The sequence below is a fragment of the Corvus brachyrhynchos genome, unplaced genomic scaffold, assembly GCF_000691975.1.
Source record: "Corvus brachyrhynchos isolate BGI_N302 unplaced genomic scaffold, ASM69197v1 scaffold83, whole genome shotgun sequence".
NCBI lineage: Eukaryota > Metazoa > Chordata > Aves > Passeriformes > Corvidae > Corvus > Corvus brachyrhynchos.
Window position 1 is genome coordinate 6,029,193 of NW_008238464.1, and position 13,898 is coordinate 6,043,090.

General features: G+C 39.1%; 1 protein-coding gene across 9 annotated transcripts in view; it reads right to left on the bottom strand.

Moving 5' to 3' along the window:
* The window catches only part of UPF3A (UPF3 regulator of nonsense transcripts homolog A (yeast)), a 25,790-nt gene extending 12,980 nt beyond the window's left edge, over positions 1–12,810 (bottom strand). For 2 of the 9 annotated variants that reach the window (XM_017737099.1, XM_017737091.1), the window contains exons 1-4: positions 11,621–12,808; positions 8,798–8,928; positions 777–875; positions 581–691 (exon numbers count right to left, since the gene is read on the bottom strand). In XM_017737099.1, the coding sequence (XP_017592588.1) occupies positions 581–691; positions 777–875; positions 8,798–8,928; positions 11,621–11,733 (454 nt within the window). In that variant the 5' untranslated portion in view covers positions 11,734–12,808. The other 7 variants (XM_017737096.1, XM_017737092.1, XM_017737093.1 and 4 more) reach the window with 7 other exon arrangements.
* Between the last annotated feature and the right edge of the window lie 1,088 nt (positions 12,811–13,898).

Genomic DNA, 13,898 nt, shown 5'->3' on the forward strand with positions numbered 1-13,898 from the left:
AAAGACTAAATGTTCTGCATGTTATCACTTGAAGATACATCAAAATTGCATGTCATCCTGAAAACTGCATACCAGCACTGAAGATTTCAGTGCTGACCTTACTTAAAATTCCCCCCAGGACTGTGGAAATCATGCTGCATGCATACAGAAAACAAGGTGTTGCCTTACTTTCAGAGCTTTTCCAGAATCTTGACCGTGAGAACAGAGAGAGATCATTTCATGTTTCTCAAAAAAAGCAGCTAATATCAGGGATCAATTGTTAAGTATTCAGCTATTTTGTATTTTAAAAATAAATCTTCCACCTACTAATACATCTGTAAGTATTCAGAATTATTAAGGACCTATTTCTGAAGCCAGTGTGTGTGCATGCAAAAGTTCAAGTGAAGCCAAGTGATTCCATGCACAGAGACTTAAGAGGTTTAGTGCTACTACTTGGCTGGATAATATTTAACTGTGGTAATATAAATCTGAACAGGTCATATGTTAGACTGAACTGGTCAGCTCTTGCAGATAATATCATAAAAATACAAAATTAAGATATTGAATATTCTCAATAATAAGAAAAATCAAGAAAACAGACCAATAAGTTCCCTTGTTTTGGCCTCAATCTCTCCCAAAAGAATCTCAGGATTGGCACAGATCTTCTCTTCATCAGCACAATAACTCTCTAAAAATTTCCTATATTCTGGATCTGTGAAGAAAAATTTTTGAATTATGTTAACACTTTGCAATGCATAACAGAAATTTTCACTGTGATGTCAAAAAAAGATGTTTACCATCTTCAATGCTTCCGGCTTTGGCATCTTTCTTCTTCAGCTTCTTTTTTGAAATCTTCTGGAATGGAGCAAATTCAACCACTGCAGGATATTCCAAACCTTAAAAGAAATCAATCCTTAATTTTTTGAGGGGGAGAAACATTCCCTACCATCAAGTAAGGTTTTCAAAACTCTTGAAGACATGTTGAGCAGTCCTATGTGAAAACAAAAGTAATTGTTTCTACAATTCACTCCTGAACTTCTAATGAAAAGTTACATGTAGAGATACTTTAAATTTAAAAAAAAAATTATATTTTATTTGGATATGCTGACAAGACTGTGAAAATGAGGATGACTACTATTGCACAATAAAATTCTTGCATTTATAGTTCCCTTTTAATGATTCACAGACATTGATTAGAAAGAGCTATCACAAAATGTCAGTCTGACAAGTGATTAAGTACTACCAGGAAATCAATGTGAAACTGTCAAGTTGCTTTTCTAAAGCTTTGTTGGCTAAAAGCTTAAAAAATAAATTAATGCTGGGTAACATGCAATAAAAAACAAAGCATCTCCTTTCAGAACCACAACTATAAAACTCAGCATGTAGAATTGTGCAAAACTTCTCTGTTTAAGATGGACTATGCAACTCCTGTGTTTACTGGCAGGGATTCTTTGCTTTGAATTGTGCCTTAAACACTGGCTTCTTCTTCAGACTGGAATCAGAACTGTGTGTGGGTTTTGAATTTCACTTGGTTTCCACTTGCAGCATGCTCAAGATTACACTTTGCTCAAGTCCACTGAAAACTTGTCTTCAATCTGCTAGACCATTTGTTAACCTTATTGAACCTGCTAATCCTTGTTTCAGTTTTATCCTCATAATGCAATGCTGCCACATGCCTCACCAGAGGGCACTTCTGATCAAATCTTGTGCTCTTTATTTGCACAAGCAATCATGCCAAGCTGGCCAACTGTGTCCAAGCTCAGTTTTGTAGAGTATTCTGGCTTCAGTACAGCATAATATTGAAGAATGTGGCAAATTTAGGCAAAGTAAAGTCTTAGCAGAATCATAAAAATAACTTCTTTCTAGTTTTTAATCTTAAAACACCCAGAATCTGAAATCTGGGAAACACGGATGTGATAGGAATGTGTTGTTGTTCATCTCTACAAAAACCATCAAAATCTGAGGGATATTAGAAGCAAATAAAACATCTCAGGAAGGAAATGCTGAAGAGGAATTCATTTGACAGACAGCTTCTTTAGAGATCAGTTTCTAGTAAGAGTGGGCAGGACTACTTTTCACAGGACCTCTGTAACACTGAGTGTACAGAATAGAAAATGTCTATAAAGAGACCCACAAATCTATGTCTACTTTATATAAGCTATGCAATTTTTTACAGAAGGTATGCCTGAATGAGGCAAGGAACTGCTAAAGTTCTGCTAAACCACTTACTGATGGCAGTTTCATACTCCTGCAGGAGACCTAGATTTAACCACACCGATATAGACTTTACTGTTGGGCAAACTTTTGCAGACTGGATATTTTAAAACTGGCTATCAATTTTGCCATTCTTGTTCTTGGAACTCAACTCAAGATGTCTGCAAAGTCCCTAAAAATTCAATCTCTACATGTCTTAAAAGTGGGCAACCAAAATGTTGATGGTTTCCTCTTGCTTTTTCCAAACAGGAGTAAGTGGCAAACTTAATCTCAGAAACACACTGAAGATGTAAAAATTCATGCTCACAATGTGTTCAGTTACTGTTGTAATGAATTGTGAAGCTTGTATAAGGTAATTTTCTTTGTATGACCTTGATAGTGCATTGCCTAAAGTACAAGAATGCATATAAAGCATGCACACTGCACAGACAAGCAAGACTGCATGGACAAATATTTTTTGACCTTTATTATCTTTTAAGTGCTAAATGTTAATATATATTTATGTAATTAACTGCATAGTGAGGAAATAATGGCATAACTAGCAAAAAGGAAGCAAGTTGATGCTCTGAAATGGTATATGTATATATACACATTTAATATCTTACAAATAGTCCAACCTTTATTATCAATGAAGACATAGCCATCAAAGCGATCTCTAAAAAGAAGGATGTCTTCAGGATTTCTAAAGTTAATGTATGCTCTTGAGTAGAGATGAGGATAAAGGCTGCAACAAGAAACAATTTTATTTTCTGTTACTTATTATTCTTTTCAGGGCTAGGGAAAACATAAAACCAGAAGGATCACATCATAACTCTCATCTTCTTTGAGAAACTGCTACCTTAAGCAGTCTTTACACTTACGTATCTAATTATATATATGACAAAAAGTTACAGAACATCAGAGTTCTGTATGCAACTGTGAAATTTGTTCTGAACTGACACAAATATTTCCAGTTTATTTTGTCCCCCTAAATTGCAGAGCATACATTTCCAATTGTGCAGGATCAAAACTTTAATATTTCACAGTTTAAGACATATGAATAACAGCAGTGCTTTTGCAGAACTTCTTTGGCATGCGAGGAAAAGTCTTCTGTCACTGAAACAGAAAAAGTAAAAGATTGCATTGAAGGGGCAGTTTCCAGGCTGTCACTATATTTAAAGAGATTGCCACCTTTTAGAAAGAATAAATAACCTAATAGTTGGCAATATAATCCACTGAATTATACACAAATAAACTCCATCTGACATCCATGTGTCATCAATGTACATGCAATGTCTAGTTGTGACCTACAGTTGCTGTGAAAATCCAAAGCATTTCTAGCAAAAGAAACAGGTACATAAAATAGTTCAGATTCTTCAAGAACTTATTGGCATAGATCCCACTCCATGGGTAAATGTTTAACGTGCCTGATAAAAACCTCAGGACTGGCACACCACACCACACGATGAAACTGAGGTAATTTAATGAATTAGAACCCATCAGCTAAGTTATTGTGAGTCATGGCGTGTACATGCTTTAAACTCCTGCAACTCTGAGATAAAATAGTTTGTTTTAAACTGACTTAATGATGACTATATATTGCATCAGGTTTAACACAAGCCCGTATCTTTAAAACACCTATGTTCATAATTCCATTGTCACCTATGGCCTGCCTTCAGACCAACTCACCACCGGCACCAGGAGACAATAAACACACACAGTTCCAATTGTATTTCAATCCCATAGCTCTTTCAAAATCAGATTTCACAATGAGTGAGAAAGAGCAAAAATATGGATTGGACCACAGGATCCATGCATATGGCAGCTCAAAACACTGCTCCCAAGTAATTTTTTCTTTTTAAAGTACGCATCCATATGGATTCCACTCACAGTGTTAGCAGGAGACCATAAAGAGCAGTGCTGTCAATAACCAATGGTTTTGAATACCCACCAAATTTATGTTTGATCCTGTAGTCAGAAGAAATGTTAAAAAACCAAAACAACCTAGAGGGCTTTTTTCATTTAGATACTTTGCAAATACCAGTTATAGAGTGCTCCTACAGCTTGAAGAGGATAAACTCTCTATTTCCAAGGAAGAGAGGAAGAGCCATTCTATCCATATATACCCAGGATATTTTCACATTCTAGGATAGGAACAGCATTGCATGAACTGTAAGTGGGTAACTGCAAAAATGCCTGCTAGGGCATGGCCAGGGCTGAAATATGCTACAGCGTGGCTGTGGAGTTACCACCAAGATGCAAAGCAGATGTAAAAAGCCAGATTTCTTCTCATCCATTTCAAAGAAGATAAAATTTAACACTTTCCATAATCATGCAGAGTTAGAAGATGTATTTTAAAATCTGTAAGTAAAAGAGGGAATTTTATTGTGGCAGTCTATAGCTGTGCTGGAAGCAATGTCTCTGTGCTGCCTAATGGCTGCAACAGTAAAAGAGTCTCAGATAACTGGGGCTCCCAGAAGAAGGAAACTTCCTTCTCCATCATATCAACAGCACTACTCTTACGTTCCATGAGCTTTGCGGTTTAAATTAAATGAGGCTTGACATTAGACTGATGTGATTGTACACTTGAAGTGCTGAATATTCATCAGACAAAACCAGGAATCTTGATGGAGCATTATTTTTCATCCCATTATTTTTCATCCCATTATTATTATCTGAGATTGAGGAACTGAGTTTTAGCTCCTAGTCTAAATAACAACTTCAGTGTTCTTTTCATCTTCATAAAGACTGTTACTTGGACACAGGTCCATTCCCGCATTACTGTGGCACATCTCTGCCTCAGTGCACAGCAAACAGCTTCATCATATAGTTGGATTTTTTTTTTTTTCCTGTAGGAACTTAGAACCTTATGGTTGGACACATTGTGAAACAGAACTGAAAATACAAAGACATGTTCCTTCCTTGTTTCCTTTAACTGGTATATCAATGCCATCTCTTTCACCTGCTTTGGCAACATAAATCTTTTCCTGGTATACAACATAATGTTTTTCTAGCTTTTTCAGCTTAATCAGAGTGAACATCTTTCAAAACTGAGGAACATTTGATATGGTTATTAAGCACTTATTAGTAAGAACAAACGGAGTCTGAAATGTATAAACAGGACTCTGGAAAACAGATTTAGAATTTACCTTGCAAGTAAAGGATCTAGTGTTGTTGCTGTACGTTATTAACATCTTCAAGAACTTCACACACATCAGCAGAAACATACAATATAAAAGCATGGTTGAGCACAGCAGGATATTGATGTGCACCACAGCACAGTAACACAGAACTGTCTGTCCGTAACTGTTGCTAAGTATCAGGGTAGAAGGTTAAAGAAACAGAGCTGTGACAACGCTTAGCAGTTATAAGTTCCTTCTCTGGTGGAGCCACTTCTACAAATAGAGTTGGTTCTCATATGCATGTGAGTTAGCTATCAGAGTGCTTAGTGTACAAAACCCACCCTGCTGAGTGTTTCAAACCCTTGTCTTAGGCTTCTTACTCAGCCAAGTGTGCAGTGTGCCTAAAAAAGTGAGTAAAATTAACATTCTAAGTGGGAAGCTAACAAATTTGAAATACTTAGCACTGGCCTGCTTATATATTACTTTTACTCTACATTTCAGACCACTGATTTCCCGCAGCTGCTCCCCACCCTAGATTATGCCTTTACTTATCCATTCAGAACTCAACAGCATTGTCACGCAGCAAAGAATGCACAGGGCTTCACAGGGCTACAAGCCCTCTGAGGCTAACGACCTCTCCTAGGAAGAAACACTCTTGCTTTACTTTTTGTACTTTCTATTCAGCAGCTATTGGCTAAAATACTCTTTACTCTTCAGGATTTTATCTTTCAGCTGTGACCTACAGAAGGGCCAGCAAACTCTGTGTGTCTCCTTTTTTCAAGTATTTGCCACCATAGATTTCATTCAGGATCTGAAATTCAGTTTTATCATCAGAGAGCTGGTTCCATTTTGCCATATGTTTGCTGTCTATAATGCTGCTTTCCATACTTGTAATCTTTTGGACAGATGCACTGCACATGTTGGCACTTGGAGCAATCTCTATGGAAATAACCCAGATGAGTCTGAGTGTACACATTTATTCATTCCAACACACTTTTCTTTTTTTTCTGCTCTGCATTCAAGGGTATTCAATTTTAGGGTACATTTATTTCTATAACATTTAGTCTATCATCTCTTTAAGTCCTTATTTTTCTAGCAACTTTAATAACAAACACATTTTAAATGTTTACTTCTTCTACAAAGTATCTTTTAACACAATTGTGTAAAAACACTGATATACAGGAATGCAATTTGAAGTAGTTATTTACAGTCTAAACAGCAATGTGTAGACTATAAAAACAGCAATCCCATCTTAGTAAAATACTTATCAACTTATGAATCATGGTGGGTATTTATAAAATGTATACTTACATGTATAGGGAGCTCTACAACTAAATTTTGGAGAGTCAAGTAACTCCTCCACCCATTCCTACAATTGATGAGATAACTCATCACTGACATTGTCATGTCAAGCTAAAATCCCCTGGCCTTCATCCTTGTAATCTTCTGATGTCACTCACATAATGGGTGGAACTGGCACAATTTTAAATAAACTTAGTCTTTCCTTTTTACAGCTAGAAATGAGCAGTTTGCCTGGCAGAGAAAGCAGAAACACTAGGGTTGTGTCAATCGTAGCCTGTCAATTCTTTCACCCAGAACACAGTAGTGGTGGTTCCCCCGAAGCACTGAAGGCACTGCCCCTTCAGCACTGCAGTTCCTGGGTGCACACCTACATCCTACAGTGTTAATGCTGTTCACCTACAATAATCCTGAGCACCATGCTGTGAAGAAGTTATGAGGGGAAAAGGAGGAGTGCTCTTTGGAAGAGCTTTATCACTCTCCGTGATACATGCCATGGCACTGACTATTTGAACAGTTTTCATGCAAGCAAAGCTTGTGTTCAGATTTCTTTCCTTTTATAACCTCACAACAATATCCTGGTACTCAGCACTCAGTGCCAGTCCAGAGAGATGACCCAAACCCTGCAGGGCTAGAGCTCAATCACTTGACTAGTTATTATTCAAATCTTTAGAATAGGCTCAGAAGCCTTTACAAGCAGACAAAAAGGAAAGAGTATCTGGAAAAAAGAGTTCATATTTGAAGTCCGAGTACAAGACAGTTTGTCAGGAAGGCAGGGTCTTTATTATCATCTATAAGCAGTGTTTTGTTTGTATTTTGGTGTCAATATGCAAGAGAAAATAAATGTAATGCAGTGAATCAGATAAATCTGAAAAATGAACGAAACAAGTCACTTTCTGAAATGATTTTACTGAAGTGGATGTAACTGAAAAACTGAAAATTACATTAATCACATGAAATTTTAAGAAGTTTTATAGCCTGCCTATAATAGGACATTGGAAACTTAAAGATAACATTTACAGTATAAAGATATTATAAAGATTACAAAAAAAGAGAAACAGAAATTGATATGCATATCTTTGGTTGTTTTATCCTCTAGGATACCCTGGAAATAAAAATGTAGAAACAGCTACAGTTCAACCTCTCTAGTGCCCTTACCAACAGCAACTAACAGAGAACACCAAGAGAGTGTTTATTAAAACGGGGAAAATGTACAAATACTTCACCCAGTACACAGCTGCAAGTACTTGCAGCCTATGGACTTTGTAATACCAAACTTATACCATGTGTTTAATAGTTTTTCATAGACAAATATTTGTCTAAATAAGTGATGCCTTTTCCTGGTCTTAAAATCAAGAGTCATACATGGTTAGAAGAGGAAAAGGGATTTTACCTTGGTATTTATTTTAAGGATCCTTAGGTGCACACATCCAGGTCACACGCATCGAAATGCACCGCACAAAAATGCCCACCCTAAAAGATCTAGTATAACATTACAGGTTTTACTAATTAGCATATCTATCAAAGATTCCCCAATGAGAGGCTCAAGTGAGCCCCCCTCCCCAAGGAGCCTTCCCTTGGATGGTTCTATCTTGGTTTACAGAATGTGTTCTGGAAAGGACCTTGGGGTCTGGGGCACACTGATCCCTAACTATGAAGCTTCTAAAATGTTTAGTCTCTCAGCTTGACAAACAAGTCCAAGAATGTAGGCAAAAAGCACTAATAATACAGAAGTTGCAAAAAAGGTATAACAAGGGTATAAAAGAAAAGGCAAAAAATCTTCATGGCATCATAAGTATTTGTCTAACTGCTCCTGACCCATTTCCAACGTCCCTCATTCACGGCATGAATTTCTGACAAGTTCTAGTTTAACAGAGCACCGTGTAGAAAAAAAGTCTCTACATAAATTTGAATGAGCTTATAGAAACTTCTGTGATGTAGTTACACAGGACATGGTTAAACTAAGATGTTACAGCTCTTAAGGAAACTTGTCTGCTTCTGCATCAAAGCATCTATACGCCCCTTTCCAACACAAAGATCCTCTTCACTGAGTAGCTTCTTCAAATCCTTCTCATTGGATGACATGAAATTTCATCTTCACATGTTTTTATTATCACTGAATTCTCTGGATTGCTTGCCACTATGCACATGGTACAGGATCTAGAAAAAAGCTATTCAGTGAAAGACAGAGAGAACATGCCCACCTTGTCCTGTAGCTTTTCCTGTTAGCTGGAATGACTGGAAGACACATGCACAGAGTTTGCTGAAATCTTGTGAACTATCCATAACATGACAGATTATGGCAATACAATGCTTTATACTCAAAAAGTGTTCTCTGCAGGGTAAGAGAAGACGGAGATTAACCTTGATTAAACTTATACTTTCTGAAAGTTTATTGTAAATTCCTGAGTGGGTGCCCACGTAAAGAGATTACTCATAAAAAGATATACACGGGTATGTGTCAGCATTTGAACAAAGGGGACAAAAGAGGCAAGGTGATCCTGAGCCAGTCAAAAGACAAATAATCAGCCAAGCCAACACTGCAGAATGGCAGTGAAATGCCCATTTAAGCTGCGTAGTTTGCTGAAAGAAGTTACAGCCATACAAACCTGGTGAACATAAACCCATTCTGAAAAAAATACATCTTTTGTCTGAAAACATATTTTTTAAAAAGCAAGATGAAGAAAAAAAGGAGTACAAAACATTTCATGCTGAAAAATTCAAACTTAAATGAAAATTATTTTATTTTCAGTGAGTTTATATTTGTGATAGCAAAAGAGAGTAACACAACAAATAACAGCATGAGAAAAACCAGTATCTTTCATTGGTAACCTGCCATAGATGCAATTGAACGAGTGAACAGCAAGATTTTTGGGTAAACCAAATTTCATCATGTAAGAGAGAAAATGAAACTTTATATGCACAAATGTTGTCAGTGCCTTCTCTCTTTCTAAAGAGGTCGACTCCCTAAATTTTTGAGCAAACGTCTCTGGAAAATTAAAATTGGAATTTTTTAAACTGTTAATTGGCATTTGTGCATCTAAACACACTGAGAGCTGACACTCTTCTTCAGAGAATGTTTGGTTTGCCTTTGGTATTTTTCGCTTATCAAATGAACAGCTGGGACAGAAGCCTTAAAGAGGTCCATTTGGAAATAGAGATGACAAAGTTCAGAAGATCAATGTAAGGTACTACAAAGACTTCCAATCAAACTAAGTACTCCTCTTCCCTCACTTCACATCCTTTGTGGTTTTAACAAAAAAGCTGAAGCACCTACTATTTTGCTGTTGCACTTATGTGCAACTACCTAGGTCAGAAACTGTCATAATTTCTCTAAATAAACATTTATTTCCTTTTGATTGTGAAACTGACTCTGAGAGAATTCCTAACTTCAAAACTTGGTCAGCAATAAAGATCCGGGATCCCTCTGTAGTCAGTGGAAAGAATCTCAAGCCAGTGGAAAGGTGATTCATCACACATTAAGATATGACAAGATGGATCTTCAGTTTTTCAGAACACATGAAGATTGAACATACATGGTGTTTTGTTTCTCTTCTGGAAATTGATTTATTTCACCACTGGGATACTGAGTAAATTATATAACTATACCAGAAATTCTGATTTATTTTAAATCAACCAGTATTTCTTCTTTTTTATTTTTGCATGAGAGAAAGATGAATAAAACTAGATTATTTGAAAAATTGTATGAAGCACATAAAAAAACATGCAGGTAAAAGAAGAAATTAAACTCAAATGGAACTCATGAAAACATTCTGTGATTGTTTGCCCCAGACTGAATCTTGCCCACAGCCAATAAAACAGGCTGTTAAAGTTTACCAACGAAGGTTAAAAGAAACATCAGGGTTTCAAACTAAATTACGTCTTATTGATACAAAAAAAAAATTTCCAAAATCTCCGGTGTAAAGGAAAAGGGCAGGAATTCCATCGTCTCTGCATACGCAGCCAGCTTTTCAGAAATATTTCAAGTAACCATAGTAGACTGAACTGTTAAGGGACAATAACTCAAAACATTCCTCATTTGTGGAAACCCCACGGTGCTTAGTTGAGATGGAGGAAGTGAACTTTTAGTTGTGTAATGGCTAAACCTCTGATCTGATAAGGCACAGGGTGAATGATGGGCTGTGAGTGAGACAGGAGATGGATCCTGTGGAGACAGATTGTGCACCCTGTCATGTTAAGTTGTGCTTCCCTGCACAAACCACTGGGTTGTGGGGCTCCCCCTCCTCCCCACGGGAAGTACCGGGATATTCGCGTGTGACCTGAGCAAGTTCATCTCTGCTGCTGGGACATAATGGGGCACAACTGACTCAGCTGTGCTGGTGTGATGGGCAGCTGTGTCGTCTTAGAAGGCGTCCCCTGATCCACATTATGACATCAAGCTCTCCACCTCAGAGGAGGTACCTAGTTTATATTCACCTGAACCTGAATGAATATAGACCCAAAGGATGGTGTGTTCTGCCAACTTCTCCCCACCACTTATTCAGGAGTTCCCCCCGACTCCTCCCACCGGAACTGGATCCCAGACTGCACAGAAACCAAGTCTTGTTACAGGGCCTATGGTTGGTGAGATCCTCACACTCTTGTACTTTTTCTTTCTTTTGTGCTTCACACTCTTGTCCTTTCTTCCTCTTTCTGTCTTTCCCCTTGTGTGTGTCCTTTGGTGATGTTGTTGCACTTTCATATTGCAATGCTTTCATGTTGTATTATTACCACAGATAATAACCACCAAAAAGGCTCCATACCTGTTTTCCTTTGCAACCAAATTGTTCTGTATTAAACCTTACATTGTTTATTTACAAATGCTGATCAGTCAGTGTCGTTTCACACTAATTTGCCCCAAGGGATCTAGTAACAAGAATCTGGGTTACTGCCACCTTCTGAGGTGGGCGGTAAAAGTAACCCAACAAAAATAATAAAAAAGGGGAAAAACATGTGATTTGGAATGTCCCAAATACCTTGATTAGGTTTTAGGCACCTGAAAACCTACAGAAACAGCTCATCCTCACCTGGGATCAGCAGTGCAAAACTCAAAATAATCATGGGCAGGTAGAGGATGCAGCTGTTCCTCCAGTTGCTCCTTGGTTAGACAAGGAGGAAGCCTTCGAATAACCACCTGCATGTATAAAAAGAAATGGAGATTTATATTTGATCTAAATACTGTAGAAACAGATGGCACAAATTCCCTAACTCAGTTTCTGCAAGCATTTTAAAACTGAAGGATAACTAACATATTCTGATCAAGAGCCTGTTTAACCATTAACAACCTAAAAAACCAGATATTGGCTACATTAAATTTTTTTAAGTATCTCTTAAAAAAATTATTTAAGCTAGCTTTAAAGTCTTGTTACTGCAGTGTTTCAGTGTAATAGGTCTCTGTGTCCAGTTGCCCCTAGCAGGGGTTTCAGGGCAGCCTCTGAGAGGCTGGGGCTGCCCAGTGCTGAGTGCAGCCAGCTCCAATGGATCCACCCCAGGGCAGAGCTGAGCCCCTCAAGCCAATATGGTGGTGACTCCGGGAAAGGAATTTAAGAGTGGACAAGAAAGGCTGCACAGCAGTGGGTGAGACAGAGGAGTAAGGGCAGGAAAAGGCATAAGGCAGCCCTGCAGACAACAATGAAAGGAGGAATGGAGGAGGTACTTCAAGTGCCAAAGCAGAGAGTCCCTTGAAGGAGATCATGGTGAGGCATGCCATTCCCCCACATGCCATGAAGGACCATGGTGGAGCAGACATCCACCTGCAGCCCATGGGGGACCCCATGCCACATCAAGTGGAGATGCCCTGAAAGGCCCTGCAGCCCTCGCAGAGGAGCCCACACTAGATGAGGTTTATCCAAATGCCTGCAGCCCATGAAGGAGACTCATGCTGCAGCAGGTCATGAACAACTGCAGCATGTGGGAGGGACATTCCTCCTGCAGTCCTTCATGAAGGACTGTATCCTGTTGTGTCCCATGTCAGGTCCCCCATGCCAGAAGAGGGAAGGAGTGTGAGGAAGAAGAAGCAGCAGACAGGAGCTGTTCTGTCCTGTCTGCAACCCCCATTCCTCATCCTTCTGCAGTGCTTGCGGGCAGAGGAGGTTGAGCCTGGGAAGGAAGAGGGGAGGTGGGAAGGTGTTTTAGTTGCAATCTTTTTTTCTCACCAGTCTTCCCTAATTTTTTTAAAATTAGCAATTAAGTAAATTATTTCTCTCTGTTAGAACCATACTGTATCCTGAGTTAGAAGGGACCCACAAACACCACTGAAGCCCAACTCCTGGCCCTGCCCCAAGGAATCACAGCATGTACCTGAGAGCATTGTCCAAATACTTCTTGAACTCTGTCAGGCTTAGCACTCATCCCCATTTTCCTGGGAGCCTGTTCCAGTGCCCAGCCACCCTCTGGGTGAAGATCCTTTTTCTAATATGCAACCTAAACCTCCTCAGACGCAGCTTCATGCCATTCTTTCAGGTCCCGTCACTGGCCACCAGAGAGAAGAGATCAGTGCCTGCCTCTCCATCTCCCTTTGTGAGGAAGCTGTAGGAAGCTGCTATGAGGTCCTCCTTCAGCTGTGTGTGACACTTTGTTTTTTCTATCATACCTTCTTCCTGAGTCTTGCTGAGGCAGGAGTGCAAGAGCAGCCGGCTGGGGGTCTGGCAGCCACCCAGAGTCAACCCACCACACTCAGCTAAACTGCCCACTAATAAAGGCCAGGAAACTGTGTAGAAACCCTGGCTGAATGATGCCAACACGCAAAGCAGTAAAATGGCCATCAAGCTTCAGGCAATCTGTTTTAATTTCTGAATACTTTAATATCTGAATTTAACTTTACTGAGCTCTGAGTTATAGTGATTTTCAGTGGTTCAGTTTTCCAATTAAAAAAAAAATAAGGGAATAAGTCAAATCTCACAGTACTCAAAGACTCGGAATTGTCAGGGTTAGAAGGGACCTCTGGTCCAACCCCCCTGCCAAGGCAGGGTCACCTAGAGCAGGTGCCACAGGAACATGTCCAGGTGGGTTCTGAATGTCTCCAGCCAGAGAGACTCCACGACATCCCTGGATAACCTGTTATAGTCTGCAAGTATTATTTGAAAAGTGCTCTTGCCCTTGACAGAAGCTGCTCTGCCATAGCAATAACCAGTCTTAATTTCACAATTAAAGGTGAAATGATTTCCAGCGCTGACGCTGGGGGTCTCCCAATACTCCAGGGAAGGAACACCCTCATTCTGCAGATGAAGAAATGCCCGTTATAAACACACGAATCTCCTGAGATCAGGCTCGGTCTGTCTCCTCACTGCAGCTTCCCTCCCGTCC